This window comes from Bufo bufo, chromosome 3 (assembly GCF_905171765.1).
Source record: "Bufo bufo chromosome 3, aBufBuf1.1, whole genome shotgun sequence".
Lineage (NCBI taxonomy): Eukaryota > Metazoa > Chordata > Amphibia > Anura > Bufonidae > Bufo > Bufo bufo.
Genome location: NC_053391.1, coordinates 94,424,732 through 94,449,367, shown reverse-complemented (window position 1 = coordinate 94,449,367; position 24,636 = coordinate 94,424,732). Strand labels below are relative to the sequence as shown.

Below are 24,636 nucleotides of genomic sequence, written 5' to 3'. Positions count from 1 at the left end.
CAAAATTGAGCCCAAAAATGAATAATAGCAATAATAGTTGCATGTCCACATAATAGGTGACCTGTTATAACTGGGCCTTTGAATGAATCAGAAAAGGTATGTACAGTACAGACCAAAAGTTTGGACACACCTTCTCATTCAAAGAGTTTTCTTTATTTTCATGACTATGAAGGCATCAAAACTATGAATTAACACATGTGGAATTATATACATAACAAACAAGTGTGAAACAACTGAAAATATGTCATATTCTAGCTTCTTCAAAGTAGCCACCTTTTGCTTTGATTACTGCTTTGCACACTCTTGGCATTCTCTTGATGAGCTTCAAGAGGTAGTCCCCTGAAATGGTCTTCCAACAGTCTTGAAGGAGTTCCCAGAGATGCTTAGCACTTGTTGGCCCTCTTGCCTTCACTCTGCGGTCCAGCTCACCCCAAACTATCTCGATTGGTCATCTGGCGCAGCACCCCATCACTCTCCTTCATGGTCAAATAGCCCTTACTTTCAAAGTTTTCCCAATTTTTTGGCTGACTGACTGACCTTCATTTCTTAAAGTAATGATGGCCACTCGTTTTTCTTTACTGTATCCACCTGACTTCTCCTCAACGCAACTGATGGTCCCAACCCCATTTATAAGGCAAGAAATCCCACTTATTAAACCTGACAGGGCACACCTGTGAAGTGAAAACCACTTGTTTGTTATGTATATAATTCCACATGTGTTAATTCATAGTTTTGATGCTTTCAGTGTGAATCTACAATTTTCATAATCATGAAAATAAAGAAAACTCTTTGAATGAGAAGGTGTGTCTAAACTTTTGGTCTGTACTGTATATATTAAAATATTGCTGTGTCTACGTCTGGCCGAAGGCTTCTCCTAGCATATCGTTTGGCGTTAGCTTTAGTAATAGGATATGCATGACATTGTGTGATGACTTTATTGTGTTTTTCATGATGTCTCTTATTATAAGTTATACAACAATCTGTATGATACATGACTTATTTTCCTACAAGTGAAAGAAAATGAAAAAGATGGGAAGTTCATCAGATCTTGAAGAAACCGATCACAATGAGGACACCAATGCCTCAGCAGATGAATCTCACAGTGATGACAACAATTTACACGTCCATGAAACCCATCAACACCTCAAGTTAAAGCATCCCAAGTACGCAATCTTCAGCTCACCTAAAACCAGAGGGCGTCGTTTCGGCAAAATGGACACAGAGAGAGAAATGGCTCCGATGGACTCTGTGTATCTGGTGGAAAGCAAGGTTGTTTCTCCGACTGTTAAATTTCATGTACAATTTGAAAAAGGAAAACCGTGTAACCAGTTGACCAGGTGTGTACGTGTTTTTTTTCTTTTACTTATTTATTTTATGTTGGTTATATAGCACCAACATATTCCACAGCTTTGCACAGAGAGTCTCTGTCCCCAAAGGTGTTCACAATCTAATTTATAATGTACACTGGAACCAATTTCATTGCCAATCATCCATTGGCGGCATAGTTGCCACCTGTCCCAAATTAGGCAGGACTGTCCCTGATTTTCAGAGACAGTCTCAGCAAATTGAGGCTGTCCCAGGCCAAAAATGGGCAGGGTTAACATAAACCCCACCCATAAGCGGCTGGTCCGGGAAGGGGGAGGGAGAGTGTTCCCCGGAGCAGAGCTTAGATGTCTCAATTTTACAAACTAAAAGATTGGTAAGTATGTTGGCTGCAATGTTAAACACATACAGATGCATATATATAAAGTCCAGGGACTTTAGGGAGGGTTGAAGACAAGCTACAGTTAGGGTGCTGTCATATGTTTAGAGTTTACTTTTAATGCAGGAGTGGTATTCAAATACGAGGAGAAAGAATATCTGCGCTAAAGGCTGCAGTCCATATGGCGCCCACATTTCCCAGACCAGCCGTGGCTCCTATGTCCTGAATTCACTCTGCATCATAGTTATCTATGATGCTGTGAGTTCTAGTCCAGCCGCGGGTCTAATGTCCCGTGCTGAAATGATGCTATGAGTACAAGACAGTAGACCCACGGGTCAGAGTACTGACACACTAACGAGTTTCCTTCACTTATGCTTCAGTTTGCTACAGTTTCTTCTGTTACTTTATTCAGTTTGTAAGTTTTTTTCTGTCCATGTGGCATCAGTTGAAATCAACTTCATCAGTTTTTCATGTCGGTAAAAAAAAAAACTGAACAGTAAGGCTAAGGCTACTCTTTATACTATTTATTATAATCGCAATACGAAATAAAACACTACTAACAAACAATAAAAATGCTAAGATGAGGTATACCAGCTGGATAACTCTCTATAGCTGTAATCGAACCAATGTTATCCTGATTAAAATAAAATCACAACCAGCGCACAAATATAAAAGTGGCTTCTAAAAGGATGGAAAGCAAATTTAAATTACACACACATGTAGCTTCTAAGAGGTATGTATAAAATATATTCGGAACTTGCCAAAATATTATCTTCACTTAGATACGGTTAGTCATACAAGCCAGCATATATAATCTCCGGTATCAAGGCATTCCTTGGAAAAAGCACTGTCTGTTTACTTAAAACACTATCACTTATAAGACTCAGTCACTCACAGTTTTGGAGTAGACAGTGGTATATCCAGCGGGGTACTGTGCCTCGGTGTCACGGAACCATGAACCAGACGTACAACAAGAGATAAGTGAAAATAGAAGGCTTTATTGAAAATAAAGCTGTAAAGCAAAAGTCCAAACGGATGGTGAAACCGAGCAGAGTCTTTGCGAAGCCAGAGGTCAGGAACCAGAAGGGTAGTCAGACGAAGCCAGGATCAGGAACCAGCAGGGTAGTCAGACGAAGCCAGGATCAGGAACCAGCAGGGTAGTCAGACGAAGCCAGGATCAGGAACCAGCAGGGTAGTCAGACGAAGCCAAGATCAGGAACCAGAAGCAGCAGCAGTCTTAGAAGCATGTGAACACAAGAGGACCAAGCAAGGAACTGAAGCCACAGACCTCCTATATATATGAGCTAGGCATCCAGCTCCTCCCAGGGGAAGGAGGAGCCGCAGGGTGGAAGGCTACAAGAAACCCAGGACCCAAGATGGCCGCCAGCACATGTCAAACGAAGGAGAGCAGCAAGCAGGTAAGACCATGACAGTACCTCCCCCTCAAGGGCCCCTCCTCCGCGGAGCACAAAACGGTTTCTGAGGGAAGCGTGCGTGGAAGGCTCGGAGCAAGGCAGGAGTATGGACATCTGCGGAGGGAACCCAGGAACGCTCCTCTGGACCATAACCACGCCAATGGACCAAAAACTGCAACCGACCGCGGACCAGGCGTGAGTCCAGGATATTGCTCACCTCATATTCCTCACGATTGCCCACTTGGACCGGACGAGGCCGAGGAACCGAGGAAGTGAAACGATTACACACCAGTGGCTTCAACAGGGAGACATGAAACACGTTGGAGATCCGCATGCCAGGAGGAAGCGCAAGGGCATAGGCTACCGGGTTTACCCTGCGAAGCACTCGGAAGGGACCAACAAAGCGAGGCGCCAGCTTGGGAGTGGGCACTCGAAGGTTGAGGTTGCGGGTGGACAACCATACACGGTCTCCGACCTGGTAGGAAGGAGCAGGCGCTCGTCTGCGATCAGCCTGGAATCTCTGGCGCTGCGCAGAGACCTCAAGGGACTTCTGGATCTGTACCCAAGAAGCACGTAGGACGGAAAGGTGATCCTCCACAGCCGGAATATCCTGGGGAGAGAATACCTCCGGTAACACGGCAGGTTGGAACCCATAATTGGCCATGAAGGGAGACGTCCCAGAGGAAGAGTTCACCGCCGTGTTCCTGGCAAACTCAGCCCAAGGCAGGAGGTAAACCCAATTGTCTTGGTGATCGGAGATATAGCAACGAAGGAATTGCTCCAAGGCCTGATTGGATCGTTCTGCGGCCCCATTGGACTGAGGGTGGTAGGCCGAGGAGAAGGAGAGATGAATCCCCAACTGGGAGCAAAAGGCGCGCCAGAACCTGGACACAAACTGACTCCCCCGATCCGACACAATCTCCTTAGGCAAACCGTGCAACCGGAAGACCTCCCTGGCAAAAATCGTGGCCAACTCTTGTGCAGAGGGTAACTTCTTGAGAGGAACACAGTGGCACATTTTGGAAAACCGATCCACAATCATGAGAATGACCGTATGGCCTCGGGATGCAGGGAGGTCCACAATGAAATCCATCCCCAGGTGTGACCATGGGCGCTCCCCGGTGGCTATGGGTTGCAGAAGGCCCAACGGAAGGTGCCGAGGGGACTTACTCTGGGCACAAACGGAGCATGCCGCTACATATGCGGCGATGTCGGAACGTAGGGAAGGCCACCAGAACAGACGTGAAACAGCCCAGGACAGCTGATTCTTTCCAGGATGCCCCGCGGTCTTGGAGTTATGGTAGGTTCGCAACAACCGAGTGCGCAACTCCTCAGGCACAAAACATCTGCCGTTGGGTCTCCCAGAGGGAGCACCAGATTGAGCCGCCAAAATCTGCTCACCCAGGGGAGAGGTCAGGCTGGTGCGAATGGCGGCCAGGATCTGATTCGGAGGTATGGCCGAAGTCGGAATCGACTCCTCCCTGGACAGCTCGGAGTACTGCCGTGATAAGGCATCCGCCCTGATGTTCTTGGAACCGGGTAGGTAGGAGACCACGTAATTAAAACGTGACAAGAACAGAGCCCATCTGGCCTGACGTGGTGTCAATCTCTTGGCCTCAGAAAGGTAGGTCAGATTCTTGTGGTCCGTCAGGATGAGAACCGGAACCACCGAACCCTCGAGCAAGTGCCTCCATTCTTTAAGGGCCTGCACGATGGCCAATAACTCCCTGTCACCAATCTGATAGTTGCACTCCGCGGAAGACAGTTTCCGGGAGTAAAACCCACAAGGAAGTAGAGGACCCTCTGGTGTTCTACGCTGAGACAGAAGGGCGCCTACTCCCGTCTCAGACGCGTCCACCTCGAGGACAAAGGGCAACCCAGGGTTGGGATGCGACAGAATCGGAGCCGACACAAAGGCGGACTTTAGGGCCTCAAAAGCTCGGATGGCCTCGAGCGGCCAGACCTGGGAATTACTGCCCTTCCTGGTCAGATCCGTGAGAGGCTTGGCCAGCATGGAAAAGTCCCTGATGAACTTCCGATAATAATTGGCGAAGCCCAAAAAGCGCTGCAGGGAACGAAGACCACTGGGCTGGGGCCACTGTAAGACAGCCGAAACCTTCTCAGGATCCATGGAGAACCCCTCAGCGGAAATGATGTAACCTAAGAAGGTTACCTGGGATCGGTGAAATTCGCATTTCTCAAGCTTACCGAACAGCTTGTTCTCTCGTAACCGTTGCAACACTCGTCTGACATCCAGAATGTGGGCCTCCATGGATTCAGAATATACCAAGATGTCATCCAAATAGACTACCACACACTGCTGCAACAGGTCACGGAAAACATCGTTGATGAATTCCTGAAAGACTGCGGGCGCATTGCACAACCCAAAGGGCATAACCAAGGATTCGTAATGACCGGTCCTGGTGTTAAACGCGGTCTTCCACTCATCGCCCGCCTTGATCCTTACCAGGTTATATGCCGCCCTCAGGTCGAGTTTGGTAAAGACCGTGGCCCCTTTAAGGCGATCGAACAGCTCGGAAATCAAGGGTATCGGGTAAGCGTTCTTGATCGTGATGCGATTGAGACCCCTTTAATCGATGCAAGGCCTCAACTCACCGCCCTTCTTTTTCACAAAGAAAAATCCAGCCCCTGCCGGGGACGAAGATTTGCGAATGTGTCCGCGTGAAAGCGCCTCCCTCACGTACTCCTCCATGGCCTCATTCTCCGCTACCGACAGTGGATAGACTTTGCCACGAGGAGGAACGGCACCAGATTGTAACTCTATGGCACAATCGTATGGGCGGTGCGGAGGTAGGGCAACCGCGCGCACCTTATCGAATACATCCCGGTACTCCTCGTATTCAGGAGGCAACAGAGAGTCCGAGGAAGTACACAGCAACTTGACAGACCCATGGATGCAACTAGCCCCACACTGCGGTGACCACGAGAGGATCTCGACCGATCTCCAATCGAAAGTCGGATTATGTTTCTGGAGCCAGGGGTACCCCAAGACCACCGAGTAGTGTGGAGACGAAATAACCTGGAGGCAGACCGACTCTCTGTGAACGGCACCAATGGCTATCCCCACTGGAAGGGTCTCATGAGTCACGTGTGGCGGCAGAAGGGGTCTGCCGTCTATCGCCTCAAGAGCCAGTGGGGAACCTCGAGCCTGCAGAGGAATGGAATTGGCGGCAGCGAACACACTATCAATGAACAAACCACCAGCACCAGAGTCCACCAACGCCTGGGTCGTCACCGAGCCCCCGACCCAGGAGAGGACAACAGTGATCAGTGGTTTGTCAACACGGGAAACCGGGGACGAGGAGACTCCACCCAAGATCTGCCCCCGACAGGATCTCAGGGTACGAGCGTTTCCCGGACGGTTCGGACATGCCAACCGAAAATGCCCACCGAGACCACAGTACATGCATCGGCCCTCGCGTCTCCGGAATGCCCTCTCCCCCTCGGACAGGCGAGCAAACCCCAGCTGCATGGGTTCACCCCCAGACAAGTCATCCCCAGGAGGCTTGGGAGGAGAGGGAGGCACGGGTGGGACAGCAAACGTAGGCACCAATCTGTTAGAAGACCTCCGCAGGTTCTCCTTAAAGGAAGGTCTCTCCCTGAGTCTGGTGTCAATCAAAATCAGGAAAGAAATAAGAGACTCGAGCTCAACTGGTAGGTCCTTAGCTGCAACCTCATCCTTCAAGGCATCCGAGAGACCATGAGAGAAAGCAGCGACCAGAGCCTCATTATTCCAGCCCACCTCTGCTGCCAGGGTACGAAACTCAATGGCGTATTCAGCTACGGATCGTGAACCCTGTCTGATGGACATAAGGAGCTTTGCAGCAGAGGCAGCACGAGCCGGCACATCGAATACCTTCCGAAGAGAAGCAACAAAACCGGAAAACTCGGCAACCACCGGATTGTTGTTCTCCCATAAAGGGCTGGCCCAGGCCAAGGCCTTGTCCGAGAGCAGCGAGATCAAGAAGCCCACCTTTGATCTCTCAGTAGGAAAGGCATGTGGCAGCAACTCGAAATAAATGCCCATCTGGTTAAGGAAACCTCGGCACTGAGTTGGCTCTCCCCCAAAGCGCTGTGGAAGAGGGGCAGAACCGGTCATACCCCGAAACACCACAGGCGCAACAACAGGTGTCGGGGTAGACTCTGGCGCAACAACCGGAGCGGCAGTAGGAGCGAGCCCAGGAGCGACAACCGACCCATCGGCAACGGGAGCGAAATGAGCCGTGCGTTCAAGCAGGGTTTGCAACGCCACAGCGAACCGACCCAACAGGTGATCCTGCTGATCAAGTCTGGCAACCAGCGTGGGTAGCGAGGATGGCCCTGTACCGTCAGAATTCAAGGCTTGGTCCTAATGTCACGGAACCATGAACCAGACGTACAACAAGAGATAAGTGAAAATAGAAGGCTTTATTGAAAATAAAGCTGTAAAGCAAAAGTCCAAACGGATGGTGAAACCGAGCAGAGTCTTTGCGAAGCCAGAGGTCAGGAACCAGAAGGGTAGTCAGACGAAGCCAGGATCAGGAACCAGCAGGGTAGTCAGACGAAGCCAGGATCAGGAACCAGCAGGGTAGTCAGACGAAGCCAGGATCAGGAACCAGCAGGGTAGTCAGACGAAGCCAAGATCAGGAACCAGAAGCAGCAGCAGTCTTAGAAGCATGTGAACACAAGAGGACCAAGCAAGGAACTGAAGCCACAGACCTCCTATATATATGAGCTAGGCATCCAGCTCCTCCCAGGGGAAGGAGGAGCCGCAGGGTGGAAGGCTACAAGAAACCCAGGACCCAAGATGGCCGCCAGCACATGTCAAACGAAGGAGAGCAGCAAGCAGGTAAGACCATGACACTCGGTGTGGCGTCCCACGTGGTCTCCGGCACTTGTTGTCTCTTACCTCAGCTGCTACTCCTCTCTGGGAGCGCCGTAATCTTTACGCCCTCTGCCTCTGTCTCGCAATTTCAAGGCTAGATGTCTTGTGTGGATCGGGCAATCGCACTGCTATTCGTAGACCTGGCTTTTCACGTAGTCACGAGGTACAGGTCAGTTGTAGCTTTGGTTGCCCACGTCAGGTGGGCGGTGATTTATAAAACAATCCGGGATGACTTTATGGAGCGATCCAAATTGTTCATAGTGCGAATCGTATTAGTGCATAGGACGTTCTTTAATGGGTCCCCAACTGTACCAATATGCATTTCGAAACCTTAACTGGTTCCTTCCCCAGTGGTGTGGACCTCCATTCTGTTTGAATCTTTAAATAGTCAATTTTAAATTGATTGCAGTTTAGGATTGGGTCATCAATTAGCGTTGCTGGTCTTATATAAAAACCGGACTGGAATAGTGTTTCTGTTCCCTACATCTTTTCATTAAGATGCCATCTTGCAAAGTCCATATCATACAGTGTTAATCAGCATCCATAATTTCGAATGAAAATAGTATAAAAGTATGTACATATATCAGTTAAAATATCCATTGAATAACTAAAAATGCATATGCGATATTAATGCGTTTTCCATGCGATATGCAGAACCACACATGAACAAATTACATTGTGCAATGTAGCTCAATACAATGTAATATGATGTGGCGACTCCTTATAATTGCATGGTTTTCCTACACTAATGACGCAAAGTCATGATTTTATTAAAGACACGGAGGCGAGTATTGCTTTCTCTTCCTTTTACTGACCACCATAGCAGCAAAGAAAAAATCAGACAACAAGTAACCATGGTAATCAAGACCCTCCCACATATCATCCCTATAATTGTCCTGCTTAGCATAGATTGCTCCTCTTTCTTTGGCGGTGACACTCCTCTGTAGACTCTGAAGGCCTAACCGTTAAACTCTCATGAAAAACTGAACTGGAACAGCATCCGAACTCTCCAACTGAAGAACGAAACTGGGGAGAAACTCAAAACGACTGTAGGCGTTGGATGAAGCTTGCGGGGGTATTCATCCTAAAGAAAGAAGAAAAAGTCTGGTAATCGAACCGTTTAGAACCAAGGATCCAGCATCAAACCTGAAAAAATGCATACATAGGTATTCTTATAATACGATACAATATGAAGGCAAACAAGATGCCATCAAAATCAGGGAGGGGAAAACAGGGAGGGGCAATACTCGCCTCCGTGTCTTTAATAAAATCATGACTTTACGTCATTAGTTTAGGAAAATCATGCAATTTTATTACATGACGCGGAGGCTCATATTGCGAGTTTAGAGCTGACTTACCACAGAGGAAAAAACATGAACAGGAGGACGAAAATAAAACTCACGAAACGTAGACACTCGTGACCAATCTGCCAGCTTCATTATGTCCTCTAACCTGGCCCCTGCAACAGCCATTGATGTCGCTGAAGCACCTCTAGTGGAATGTGCAGTAAATACCGAAGTATCCACACCTGCCAAGGACATAACCCACCGAGCCAGAGTGACGCTAGTAACCGGAAGAAAAGAGCGTCGGTAAGACAGAAAAAGTTGAGGGTGTGAAGTATCGCGGTGAGAGGCTGTGCGCGACTCATATTCCCTCAGACAGGCGACTGGGCAGAGAGCTGGAGTATCCGGGAAACTGGGATATGACACAGATTTAATATTGGTCTTGGTGCGTCGCGCAATATTGAACACGACCCCAATCGGAGTAAATGAACGAGCATCATGGTCCAAAGCTCGGACATCTGAGACCCTTTTACACGAGATCAAACAGAATAAGGAAACCAGCTTGGCCGAAAGTTGACATAAAGTTCCGCGTTCGAAGGCCAAGAAGAAAATAAGGAAAATATAGACGCCACATCCCATGTGGTCGAGAAACGGGGCCTAGGAGGACGGGATAGGCGAGCGCCTTTCAGAAGGCGACATACCAAGGGATGCTGACCTGCTGGGCATCCGTCGAACCCCCGATAAGAGGAAGAAATGGCAGAGCGAAAAACATTATATATATATATATATTCATTGCAATGAATATATATATAGTCAAATTCGTAAACAAAGGTATTCATAATCCGAATGTCCCAAGAGATGTCAATATAGGGGATACATATCCTAGAGTGTATATGCCAATTCTATCGATTGGATTACCTAAAAAAAAACATAAAAATTCATGTGCGGTATTGGAGCGTCTTCCATGCGTTTTCATATCAGATGCGTGTATAATGTAGAACTGTTTCTTCAAATTGTGTCGAATATGGTTGAGTCTTCTATTTGCACAGTAGTGTTTATTCAGTAGTATTTATGGGTAGAGGCCCTTCACCAAGGGAGGACCAGAGTGTACTGTTATGTAAACCACTCGGTCCACCATCGGTAGAGAGCGTCCACCCATATGTCTATAGAAAACCAAAAATCTCCAATTCTGCATTTAAACCCCCCGGGCTTAAAGCATTGAATTCAAAAATGCGTCTAGATTCCCATCTTGACATTCTACTGATGTGATCACCTCCCCTCCAGTGTCTCTATACCTTCTCCAATGCTACATATATCAAACCTGTAGGGTCTTGGTTGTGTATTTGTTTAAAATGATTAGATACTGAATGTTTGGTAAAACCGTTCTTAATGTTTCCAATGTGTTCAGAGATGCGTTTTTTCAGAGTCCTCTTAGTCCTGCCAATGTACGGCTTGTTGCAGGGACACTGTAGTAGATATATGACGTCAGTTAAATCACACGTCAAAAAAATCTCTTATTGTTAGTGTATATGAATTAGTCATATATCTGACTTGGGTGGTCTTACGTGGGAACTTGGTAATTCTACAGTTAGAGCATTTCCCGCATCTATGGAAACCAGACATATTAGTCAATTTCTGAATGGATAATGTCTTCTTTTGGTCCATCTTTATAGTTGGGGCTATTTTCAAGCCCAAATTCGGGGCTTTTGTGAAGGTTATTTGGGGGGTAGTGGAGATCAGAGGGCCTACCGTTTTATCTTTTAGTAGATAATGCCAATGTTTTTTAATGATGTTTTTGATCTCTCTATATTGTGTATTATAAGGTAGGACAAGTCTCGTCACTCAGATTTTTCTGTTTTGTCTCGTGCTGGATAAAAAATGATTGTCTATCCATATTGCGAATTCTATTTAGGGATGTGTCAATTACTGAAGGTGGATATTTCTTCACTAGGAAACATTGTGTCATTTTTACAGCCTCCTTTTCAAATACATGTTCCTGAGTGCAATTTCTTTTAATTCTACGGAATTGTCCTTGTGGTATATTAATCAGTCACCTCGGAAGGTGGCAGCTACTATAGAGAATGAAACTATTCCTGGCTATAGGTTTCTGATAGGTGTTGCAAATAAGTTTGTCATTGTCAACAGTAATTAGTAGATCTAAAAATTCTACAGACGATTTACTGATGGTGGATTTAAATTGTAAATTATGTGAGTTTATATTTAGCTCATTCAAAAAATCTTGAAGTGAATTCTCATTATTTTGCCATATGAACAACACATCGTCAATGTATCTTTGCCAGAGCACCAGATCCGCCCCAAGAGGTGGATTGATGGTAGAGCCCTCCCATTGCACCATAAACAGATTGGCATAACTTGGGGCGATTCTGGTGCCCTTGGCGGTCCCTTGTGTTTGTAGATGAAAATCGGATTCAAAGAAGAAATAATTGGGATTTAGTATAAATTCCACTCCCTCTGTTAGGAAATCTATTTGCTCAATGGGCAGTTGTTTATCTGCAATCAATTGTGTTCTCAGAGACTCTAGCCCTTGTTGGTGATTAATTATCGTATATAAGGAATGGATGTCCAAGGTTCCCATAATCCAATGAGATTTAAAGTCTAGCTGTTCTACTAGTCGTATTATCTGTGTGGTATCTTTTACATAGGACAATGTTTTTTTGACTATTGGCTGTAATAATTTGTCAATATATAAAGATAAATTAGCTGTTAATGACCCTATGCTAGAAATAATTGGACGTCCTGGGGGGGTCCTGATTGTTTTGTTTTCAAACCGCATCTAAGTGGGGACTCCCTATGCACAGAAATGTGAAGATAATCTTGCAGCAAGTTCCGATTATATTTTATACATACCTCTTAGAAGCTACGTGTGTGTAATTTTTATTTGATTTCCATCCATTTAGAAGCCACTTTTATATTTGTGTGCTGGTTTTGATTTATTTTTAATTAGGATAACATTGGTTTGATTACAGCTATAGAGAGTTATCCAGCTGGTATACCTCATCTTAGCATTTTTATTGTTTGTTAGTAGTGTATCCACATGAGCCCAGATGAGTGAGTGCCTTACATCATTACTATAATACCAATTAATAACCTTTTTGACATAAATATATATAAAACATTAAAACATAAGTATTCTATTTATTTAATATCAGATTGGTGGAGTCCGATTCCCCACAATCCCACTCATAAGCAGTTTTTTTGTAGCTCTTGTGGAACTGCACAGCTCCATGCATTGTGCTGTGGATGAGCTGGTAAGCACAATGCTGCTCCCTTTGAACTGAATGGGAGCACCCTGCAGTTGCAAGCTCCGTCCACGGCGTTGTGTATGGAGCTGTGTAGTTCTGGTGCAACTTCCGGTACTTGAGCTACCCTGAAACAACTGATAGGCAGGGGGTGCAGGGGTGTCGGACCCCTTATGATCTGATACACAAATATATAATTATCGGATCACTGAAAATACGTCCACATGACGTTTTCTCTAACCTCCATGGCCATTTTAATAACTCATTTGTGACACATGACAATACTGTGCAGGAAACCAACGACTTGCATACATAGCCGGATAATACAAAAGTCCACATCAGTGACTATAGTGGAATGAAAAAAATCAACCCATGTTCAACAAAGTGCCCAGAGATAGGTTACAGTGCACCAAGTGCAAACTGCTGTCTTTTGGGGCCGTTCCCCTTCCTCAGGAAGGCACGGTTACAGTCCAGTTGTGAATATATAGTCTAACCAATCACCTGTTAAAACAATAACATATACAAAATACCCAAATAATATATTAGAAAAAAGGACCTATACCTAAAGGAAGGCGCATATAAAAGTATTTTATAATGTTTTAGAATACAAACACCGATTCTAAACCTCTTCTATATTGCTCCAACCTATCCAAAGGCCTAATATACATTGTTAAGGAAGCTATAGAACAGTGATGGCGAACCTTTTACAGACTTAATGCCCAAACTGTAACCCAAAACCCACATATTTTTTTCACAAAAGTGACAACGCAGCAATTTAACCTGAATACTACAGTCTAATATAGTATATCTTCTATGTACTATAATAGCCTGCCTACATTCAGTGCGCTGCCTGTGCTGTTCATAGCGCGTCCTGCGCTGATGAATGGTAAGAAAAGTCTAAGGCATATTGGTACACCATAAACTTTTTCCAGGGTGCGGGTGCCCACAGCTCTGAGTGCCAACTCTGACACCCGTGCCATAGGTTCACCACCACTGCATAGAAATGCATTAAAATTACCACTTTGATTAAAGGGGTTCTCCAGTTACTAACCTGCGGAGGGAAGATGATTTATGCAGCTGAGCAGGAAAAAAGCTGCCACATATATGTACGGTATATGTACAGTACATTTATACGCCCCTTCCTTTGGGTATAGGTCCTATTTTAAAATGTTCTGTATACTATTTGGATATTTTGTATATGAGATTGTTTTTAGCAGGTAAATGTTACACTATATATTCACACTAGACTGGGCCCATTCATGCTTGAGGATGGAGAACTGACACATAGCAGTTTGTGCGTGGTGCTTTGTGGTCTATCTCCGTCCTCTATGTTGAATATGGATTAATTAATTTTTCAATCCACTTTGGTCACTGACTTGGACTTTTGTATTATCCCGCTAAGTCATTTGATTCCTGTACAATTTGTGGATTTGATTGTTTAATGAACTGTTGATTGAAATTACATAAAAGAAAAATTGCAGTACTATCCTGAGGATATCAGTATTCACATCCTGGAAAACCCCTCTAAGATATCAGTAACTGGTCTTCTGTGCAGGACCTAGAACAGTTAGAAAAAGCACACCAAGCATAGTTCACACGTGACAACACATTGTCAACAGTCCTATAAGAAACAGATAACAGTCTCAATCAGGGGCGGATTGTAAACTTAAAGTGGCCCTAGAAAAAAAAAACTAAAAGTGGCCCCATGTTGTAGGTGGGTCTAAATTGACAGAAGACGGGCTAAAACAAGTAGGCGGGGCCTGCAATACCGTAATGTAGCACAGAATACCGCCCAAACAGAACCAAATACCACAGGGCAGCTCAAAATACTGCCACCCCAGCCACAGTATTCAACAATATCACCATTATGAGGACGGTAATACAGTTGAGCTCAAGAGGGCACCTGCGGCCGTTGAGCATCAGATCATTATGTACCTGGCCTGCGGCCATCAAGAGAGCTTGAGTGGCCCCCTGGGCATCGGCCCACCAGGTTATTTCCCTGTAGGGTCTATGGCCAAGCCGCCCACGGTCTCAATGAAATCCAAAGGGTCTCTCTCCACACCTTACACATTGAAGATCTTTGAGAGCATGCCCTGGGTAGGTTCAGGTCTGGTTGGAGATGTCCTATTAATAAAACTATCTTCTGGAGTATAATTGTGATGAGAGAACCATTTATATACTTTAAGTGCATGTGGATTTGATAAGGCCTTTCCATGATTTCTTGATAACATGTAATGGACAATCATTGACACAAACAATGTCATCTACACCAGTGTTTCCCAACCAGTGTGCCTCCAGCTGTTGCAAAACTACAACTCCCAGCATGCCCGGACAGCCTTTGGCTGTGCGGGCATGCTGGGAGTTGCAGTTTTGCAACAGCTGGAGGCACACTAGTTGGGAAACACTGATCTACACTATACTAATAGTTTCCTTATTTCTTTGTCACAGACAGAGCTCATCTGTGGAGTCTACAAACAGCTGTAGGGACAGGACCTTTAAGCTGTATGACCGTACCAGGATCTTTGATGCCGTAGCGTACGGAGACTGTGAGGAACTGGATGATCTGCTGGTTTATTTGCTGCGGTCTCAGAAACGCCTTACTAATAAAGAGTTTAAAGGTGCTCCCCGACACATTTCTAATCTCAGCTTGGAATTTCTAGATTCCATAGACATGACATTATGGTCAGAGCCTCCAGTTTCGATAAGATATGCAGATCAGATTTTGTAATGATAATAGGATCCAAGCAGGGTCAGACTGAGTTTCTTTGGGCCCACCAGAGGAAATTATTCTCGCGGTCCAAGTCTAATAGATTTTGATTCAAAGGTATTGACCCTAGTGGCAAGTTATTTGCTCGAAACGTTTTTTTTTTCCTGGACATTTGGGGCCCACCATGGTATAAGAGCCTGGGCCCACCAGAGGATCCTGTGGTACTCTGGTGGGCCAGTCCAACACTGGATCCAGATAGGCCCTCAGGTGAAGGATGTTTTTGTAGGAGGCAAGGATTTTTTCCTTACCAAAATGTTAATTTGCTCTAGGAGATAAGTAGTTTGACTAAACTGTGTCATCATTTCAGGTATTTTGATTTAGATTCCCATATTCAGTATTTCAATGTTCTGTGATATTGTAACCTGGGCCACAGAGTTACTTGTCCACTGGTGTATCCAACAGGAAAGGTCATAAATATTTGATCGGTGGGGATCCAACTCCTGGCACCCCTGTCAGACAGCAGATTGAAGAGGCCATGCTGCTTCAGTGAGTGCTGCAGCCCCTTCCTTAGGCCAATGACGTCACATTCATTGGTCGCATCAAGTGAATGGGCCTGGGCTGCAATACCCACCACAGCCACTGTGCTTGATAAGCTGTGAGGAGGTCTTTAAATAGCTAAACGACTCCAACCAATCAGATATTGATCGCTTATCTGGAGGATACAATAGGCCATCAATATCAAAATCCCCGATAACATCTATTGGGGTATTTTACATCCTTGAAAAACTGAGTAAATTTTTCATGCCTGACAACTCTGGAACCCCATTCGCTGGGCATTTTAAGCCCTGCCTCTGACCCCGCCACAGGAACACCCCCAAAATCACATGCAAATTCTCACTTTGGGTTACAATTGTCTAACCACATTCCCTTTGCGGTCTGTTTTAAAGGAAAACTATATACTTTCTGTATTTGCCAACCGTTTTTAGTTTAGCAAAAGTTATTTTTCTGGTTAACCAATAAAGATATATTATTTGCTGTGTTTTTGTGTCTTTTTGACAAAAAAAAATCATCCTAATTCATATGCCAAGCAAGAAAAAAAGATTTGAAATTAATCTATGCGCTTCTTATTTCAGAACCAGAAACTGGGAAGACCTGCCTACTAAAAGCAATGCTGAATTTAAGTCATGGCAAGAATAAGACTATCCAATTGCTACTGGACATTGCGGCCAAGACCGACAATCTGAAAGAATTTATTAATGCCGCATATGAAGACACTTACTACAGAGGTACAGCCTACCTGATACAGAACACACACACGAATAACTGCATGCATTTTTTTGTCCGCTTGTGTTTTTGTGGCCTTATTTTTTTGCACACATAGTTTTTTTTTTATCAGAACAGGTGTAAAGGAAAACTGGCTTAGTTACTCATAGCAACCACTGAGATTCCTCCTTTCATTTTTCAGAGCTCATTTGGAAAATCAAAGGTGGAATCTGATAGTTCTTATGGGCAACTAAGGGAGAGTTCACATCACTGTTATTTTTATTCATCAGAAGAACGGAAAAAGTAAGAAAAAAACAGATCCTGTGCATCAGTTATACACATTTGGCATCCGTTTGAGCCATTTCCGTCAACGATCTGTTTGTTTTTTTCTTTATTTTTCTGTTCTTCTGACGGATCGGAAGAACGGAAAAATAACGGATATGTGAACTCTCCCTAAGCTAATCTCCCCCAGTCTATCTGACCACTAGCAGTTTCCATCTTGGTGTTTTTCCCCTATAGAGAAGGTGATATAAAAATGTCAGAAAAAAATTACGAGAGCTCTAGCACGCCTTGTTTTTGAAAAGAAGCAAGAAAGACAAAAAGCCACAAAATGAACAAAAACACCAGTACCGTTAATGCTTGTGTGTCCTATTTTTATGCTAGTAAGCCTATTGGTACACTGTCGGCAGGACTGCTGCGCTTGGTGGACTGTTGCTCTGCCATATCATCACACAGCACCTTCCCCACTCATTTCATTGACAGTCCCTGAGATTTCAGAGCTGGTAGCATTGATGTAGGGTAAGCCAGTGCAAACGAATACAGCAGCCCCACCCATGGTGCACAGAAAGACTTAGGCCTCTTTCACACGGGCGTGTCCGGATTAGGTCCGGATGCGTCCTGGTGCATTGCGGCAAACCTGCGCGAGTAGGTACGCAATTGCAGTCAGTTTCGACTGCGATTGTGTTCCGTTGTTCAGTTTTTATCGCGCGGGTGCAATGCGTTTTGCACGCGCGTGATAAAAAACTGACTGTGGTACCCAGACCCAAACTTCTTCACAGAAGTTCAGGTTTGGGTTAGTTGTAGTGTAGATTGTATTATTTCCCCTTATAACATGGTTATAAGGGAAAATAATAGCATTCTGGATACAGAATGCATAGTACAATAGGGCTGGAGGGGTTAAAAAAATAAATAAAATTTAACTCACCTTAATCCACTTGTTCGCACAGCCGGCATCTCTTCTGTCTTCATCTGTGAGCAATAGGACCTTTGATGACGTCACTACGCTCATCACATAGTCCATCACATGATCCATCACCATGGTGATGGATCATGTGATGAACGCAGTGACGTCATCAAAGGTCCTATTGCTCACAGAACAAGACAGAAGAGATGCTGGCTGCGCGAACAAGTGGATTAAGGTGAGTTAAAAATATATTTATTTTTTTTTAACCCCTCCAGCCCTATTGTACTATGCATTCTGTATTCAGAATGCTATTATTTTCCCTTATAACCATGTTATAAGGGGAAATAATAATGATCGGGTCTCCATCCCGATCGTCTCCTAGCAACCGTGCGTGAAAATCGCACCGCATCCGCACTTGCTTGCGATGCTTGCGATTTTCATGCACCCCCATTCACTTCTATGGGGCCTGCGTTGCGTGAAAAACGCAGAATATAGAACCTGCTGCGATTTTCACGCAACGCACAAGTGATGCGTGAAAATCATCGCTCATGTGCACAGCCCCATAGAAATGAATGGGTCCGGATTCAGTGCGGGTGCAATGCGTTCACTTCACGCATTGCACTCGCGCGGAAAACTCGCCCATGTGAAAGGGGCCTTAGGGCTGTTTCACACGAGCGAGTCCATTGCGGGAATCACGCTCCGTGTATGAGTGTGATCCTCCGCTCTGGACTTGCAGGAGCGCACGGCATTATCATGATTTATAATGCTATGTGTCTCTGCTTGACCTTATTTCTACAGAATCATACTGACCGCTTTATGTCACCAGTGGCGTGCCCAGGGTGTTTGGCACCCGGGGTGGGTAATTTCCCTAGCACCCACCCCCAATACTTGACCACATACCTCTTACATCCAGGGACATCTCCTGTCATGTAGACCTTCTTTTTCCTCTTCTCCTCCGTTAGACCGCCATGACAAATTCTTTCAGCCGCCTCTCGTCTCTACAGAGTTTGTAATTTTTCCATCAACCTCCCCATCCTGGTGTCCTAACAATATCATCCTGCTGCCACCCCCAATACCTGTGCCCGTTGTGCCCCCCAATGCCCCAGGTACTATACTGCTGAAAAAATAGTGACCCTAATAGACATAATTGGAGTCCTTTATCAAACTGGTGTAAAGTAGAACTGGATTTCCAAAAGAGCTGTCAAAAATGAAAGGTGGAATCTGATTGGCTGCTATGGGCAACTAAGCCAGTTCTACTTTACACCAGTTTGATAAATTACCCCAAATGTCCCTATAGTGTCCACAGCAGCTATAATGTCCCCTAGAGTGCCCCCAGTAATAATAGCACTCTATATTGTGCTCCAGGTAATAATCCCTGTATAGTGTCCCCAGAAATAATAGAATGGCCCCTACAGTGCCTCCCCAATAGCAACGTCCCCCATGGTGCCCTCATACAGTAATTTCCCCCGCACTGCCCCCCATAAAGTAATTTCCCCCACTCTGCCCCCCACACAGTAGTGTCCCCACACAGTAGTGTCCCCCACACTGCCCCCCACACTGTAGTGTCCCCCACACAGTAGTGTCTTCCACACTGCCCCCCACACAGTAGTGTCCCCCACACTGCCCCCCACACAGTAGTGTCCCCCACACTGCCCCCCACACAGTAGTGTCCCCCCACACTGCCCCCCACACAGTAGTGTCCCCCACACTGCCCCATACAGTAGTGTCCCCCACACTGCCCCCCACACAGTAGTGTCTCCCACACTGCCCCCCCACAGTAGTGTCTCCCACACTGCCCCCCACACTGCCCCCACACAGTAGTGTCCCCCACACAGTAGTGTCCCCCACACTGCCCCCATACAGTAGTGTCCCCCACACTACCCCCCCACAGTAGTGTCTCCCACACTGCCCCCCACACTGCCCCCACACAGTAGTGTCCCCCACACAGTAGTGTCCCCCACACTGCCCCCATACAGTAGTGTCCCCCACACTACCCCCACACAGTAGTGTTCCCCACACTGCCCCCACACAGTAGTGTCCTCCACACTGCCCCCATACAGTAGTGTCCCCCACACTGCCCCCCACACAGTAGTGTCCCCCACACTACCCCCCCCCCACAGTAGTGTCTCCCACACTGCCCCCCACACTGCCCCCACACAGTAGTGTCCCCCACACAGTAGTGTCCCCCACACTGCCCCCATACAGTAGTGTCCCCCACACTACCCCCACACAGTAGTGTTCCCCACACTGCCCCCACACAGTAGTGTCCTCCACACTGCCCCCATACAGTAGTGTCCCCCACACTGCCCCCATACAGTAGTGTCCCCCACACAGTAGTGTCCCCCACACTGCCCCCCACACAGTAGTGTCCCCCACACTGCCCCCCATACAGTAGTATCCCCCACGCTGCCCCCACATAGTAGTGCCCCCCACACAGTAGTGTCCCCCACATTGCTCATATAGTAATTTTCCCCCCACATAGTAATCCCTCCCATAATAATTTGACCCCACACAGTATCCCACCATATCCCCCCCCCACGTCCTCCTGCGTGCACCCCCCTCATGTCCCCCAAAGTTGGCACATAAAATAAAATAATTTGCCCCCACACAGTATCCCACCATATTCCCCCCCCCCTCATGTCCACCAAAGTTGCCACATAAAAGAAAAAAAAAAAAAAATAACCTAAAAGCGAAATACTCACCTGCGCTTGCTCGCAGAGTCCCGGCACTGTGCTGCTGAGTCCCGGCACAGGGGCGCGCGATAACGTCATCACGCGTGCCTGCGCCGGGATTTCACTAATGCATAGGCTTCAGGCCTACTAGGCCTGAAGCCTATGGCGGTGATCGGCGGCGGGGCAGGGAACTATGCGCTCCGCTCCCTGCCCCGCGGCAGTATGTGGGTGTCAGCGCTTCAGCAATGAGCGCTTCCATCTGTATTGATGGAAGCGCTCATTGCTTCTGGGCCTACTGGCTCTTCCCCTGGGCACGCCACTGTATGTCACTATGATTCTGTGGAAAAAAGGCCATGCAGAGACACATAGCATTATAAATCATGATAATGCCGTGCGCTCCTGCAAGTCCAGAGCGGAGGATCACACTCACACACGGAGCGCGATTCCCGCAATGGACTCGCTCGTGTGAAACAGCCCTTAGGGCTCATGCACAGGAACATATTTTTTATTCCATGTCCGTTCCGATTTTTTGTGGCCCATATGCAGAACCCTTCACTTCAATGGGGCCGCAAAAAAAAAAGGGAAATAACTTCATGTGCATTCCGCGTTCGCATGGCCGTTCTGCAAAAAAATAGAGCATGTCCTATTTCTGTCCGTATCACGGACAAGGATAGGACAGTTCTATTATAGGTTGGATGCTTCGTTCCGCAGTCGTGTGCATGAGCCCTTATTTGCAGGAAAATAAAAAGAAGCATCTCTCAGGATTAGGTCTCATACACATCACGCTATGTATTTTGCGGTACACAGATTGCAGATCCGCAACATACAGATACCGCCCGTGTTGCATCCACATTTTTTGGGGCGTCCGCATTGGAGAATGCAGAAAGCACACATATCATCCATGTGCTTTCCGGATCTGTATGTCCATTCCGCAAAAAGATAGAATATATCTGCAAAATGTGGACCATGGACCATTGAAGTCAATTGGTCTGGTAAAAAATGCAGATGGCACATGGACCGCATCTATATTTTGCAAGTCTGCAGTTTTTGGACCACAAAAAAGACAAGGTCGTGGACATGAGGACTTAGAGGACTGAATTGACACAAGAAAGGTATAGTTCTGTTTTGGGGCACCTACCCTACATGGGCGGTATGATTACTTTGAAAGTGATTTTGGAGAAACACTTTTTATCAGTTGCTACGTGATAAAGCTCTTACTGTGCACCAATAAAATTTGGATTTGTTTGATTAATGGGGTTGTGTAATGCAAAGACATTGATCATAGGTCAATAATATCAAACTGGCGGGGGCCGACTCCCGACACCCACGCTGATCAGCTTTGATGGGGTAGTGGTGCGCGTTCCATCACTGCTTCCACTTCCTAAGGATAGCCCATCCATATCTTTGCACTGCACAATCCTGGAACATATAATGTCGCTTTCCTTGTGAATTTATATTTGCATATATTCCGAAAAATGGATTTGTACTTGTAAGCGCTGAAGGAACCTACAGTGGACAAGGGAGTGGATGGAAGAAGTTTCTCATGTGTGTTTACGCTGACCATACTCATCAGCCGACCATCTAATGTCTATGGAGGCCTCCCGACTCTCCAGCAATGGCAGATGTTGCCAGAGAGAAGGATCGGACATGTTGAATTTCAACATGCCCGATATTTTTTACTTTTGTTCTCAGGGAAATAAGCTGGTATCTGGCAGCAACTCTCTCCTCGCTTCCATTTACAACAAACGGATGTGTGGCTGAACCCAGCATGTGTCTGTTGTGAATGGAAGCAGAGAAATTGGTGCCAGCCAAACAGTTATGGCCGACTTCAGTTGTGTATTGTCTTTGTATTTGGAGTGTGATAAATTATAATTATTCACATATTACATCTATTTATAACTGGACACACATTAGATAAAAGTCACCTTATTCCTCCAATTTTGATAGGACCGGCTGACAATCTGATGGGTATGAGGACCTCCTGACTGTCCCATGACATCTGCTGCACATTATTTGGTCTGTTTATTTTCATATCAGCAGCGTATTCTCATCTTTGCATTGAAATCAACATGTCCTCATGGATGACTGTAGGGTGTATGTTTATGGAGGTTGGCCAACAATTATCTTTATATGTTGACTAGTAGATCTGGTGGTTTGAAGTGTCTTATCTGTTTATATTGTTTTTTTTGTGGATTTAGTTTGTTCATGTGGTTCCTCCAGGTCAGACTGCTCTGCATATTGCCATTGAAAGAAGAAACATGAATCTAGTGGAAGTTTTGGTCCAACATGGAGCAGATGTCCATGCAAGAGCAGATGGGGAGTTCTTCAGGAAGGCCAAGGGGAGAGCAGGCTTCTATTTCGGTAAGAACCTGAACTGTCATCCAAGCTGGCACAAGGCAATAACAGGAAGGCAGAAAATTCTGAGATTAGCGTTAGGCCTCATGCACACGACCGTTCCGTTTTTTGCCGTCCGCAAATAGCGGATCCGCAAAACACGGAAGCCACCCGTGTGCCTTCCGCAACTTGTGGAATGGAACAGGCGGCCTATTGTAGAAATGCCTATTCTTGTCCGCAAAACGGACAAGAATAGGACATGTTATATTTTTTTGCGGGGCCACGGAACGGAGCAACGGATGCAGATGTTTTTTGCTTTCCCTCCGGGATTCATGGATGTGCACTGGAACCCCCCGGATTGTGGTAGGACATATGGTTTCTGATTTGATGCCGCCGAGCACCTGATTTAGTGCCGCCGAGCACTTGTTATTGCCTACCACATCTATGCTTTTTGCTTAACTTTAATAATTTAATTTATTTTGATTTTGAGGGATATCTTTTCCATTCACACGTCTGCAAAATGGGTCCGCATCCGTTCTGCAATTTTGCGAAACGGGATGCAGCCCCATTCATTTTCAATGGGGCCGGAATGTGCTGTCCGCATCCGCATTTGCGGATCCGCACTTCTTCATCCGTGCTTCCGTTTGCAGACAAGATTAGTCATTTTCTATTATAGTGCCGGCGATGTGCGGTCCGCAAATTGCGGAATGCACATTGCCGGTGTCCGTGTTTTGCTGATCCGCAAAACACTTACGGACGTGTGAATGGACCCTCATAGTAACATTATTAAGGGTTACGTTTTGTCTTTATGTATATTCTAATGGATTGCCTTCCGTGTACAATGTTATAATATACTTTCTATGTTAGAAAGTATATTATAGTGCATTTGTATTGTGCGGCAGTTGTGTGCGGTTCTGCTGCGATACTGCAGGTATATAGAGGGACAAACGTTATTGGAACAAATAATTTCTACTGGTGTGATATACTAGTCGCCCCCCAAAAAAAACGGATTGAAGCGGGGTGTTATATACCAATATACTTTCTTTATAGTGCATTTGGGTACTGTATAGTGCATTTGCGCATGCGCGTACGCGAAAATTATATTGCCGATATTTCGCATTGAAAAAAATAATGAATGGAGATCACAAATTCGAATAATACATCTGGTATGTCACTGTCCATGTTGTGGGACTATTTGTGCACTTCTAGTAATTATTTCTTGGCTGCAAATATGAGCTGAAGGTTTTTCAGGTTCGCCTGCTATTAAAATGAATGGGACCTGCTGCAAACTTGCGGTTCGCGAACATTTGATCGTGTTCACGCGATCGTGTTCGCGAACCGTCCCGGCAGATGTTTGTCCATCACTAGTCCCGTTTAGTAACTACTTGCATTCCTCATGCTTGAGCATAGTTTAGTAGAATTCTATGTTGTGTCGTTCCTCTACTATTCTTACTAGAAGGTAATGAATCAAATGCCAGCAGCTTGCAATAAAAGTCTGTCTGGGAGATAACAGTTGGGGGTCACTGCACAGTCTGCCATTGGAAGCATTGATTGGATAATATCAGACTGTGCAGGGACCCCCCCCCCCAAACTGGTAACACCCAGTTAGATCTTTATTGTAGACTGTTGGCAATTAATTCATAAGCTTCTACCAGGAATAATAGAGGAATGGTACAAGATAGAGTCATAAGAATAGATGACCCAGATTAGCTATTACAAGGGGAATGCAAGTAGTTGCTAAAAGAGACATGTCTGGGATGGTGACAGATGTTCTTTCAATGTCTTTGAACTGTGCTGTGTCACAAATGTTTTGAGGTTTTCAAGATTTCAACAGTGGATAAAACTGTATGAAAGAAAACATTTGTGAAAAAGCACCACCATATGTCTATTATCTATCATTGATTTTCAACAAAGTTAGGCTTCATTCACACG

General features: G+C 45.7%; 1 protein-coding gene across 1 annotated transcript in view; it reads left to right on the top strand.

Moving 5' to 3' along the window:
- Positions 1-1,020: 1,020 nt before the first annotated feature.
- TRPV1 (transient receptor potential cation channel subfamily V member 1) overlaps positions 1,021-24,636 on the top strand; it is a 101,791-nt gene continuing 78,175 nt past the window's right edge. Inside the window, exons 1-4 of the mRNA XM_040422107.1 lie at positions 1,021-1,337; positions 14,994-15,163; positions 16,386-16,538; positions 22,591-22,731. Of these exons, the coding sequence (XP_040278041.1) occupies positions 1,021-1,337; positions 14,994-15,163; positions 16,386-16,538; positions 22,591-22,731 (781 nt within the window). The remainder of the gene's footprint in view (positions 1,338-14,993; positions 15,164-16,385; positions 16,539-22,590; positions 22,732-24,636) is intronic.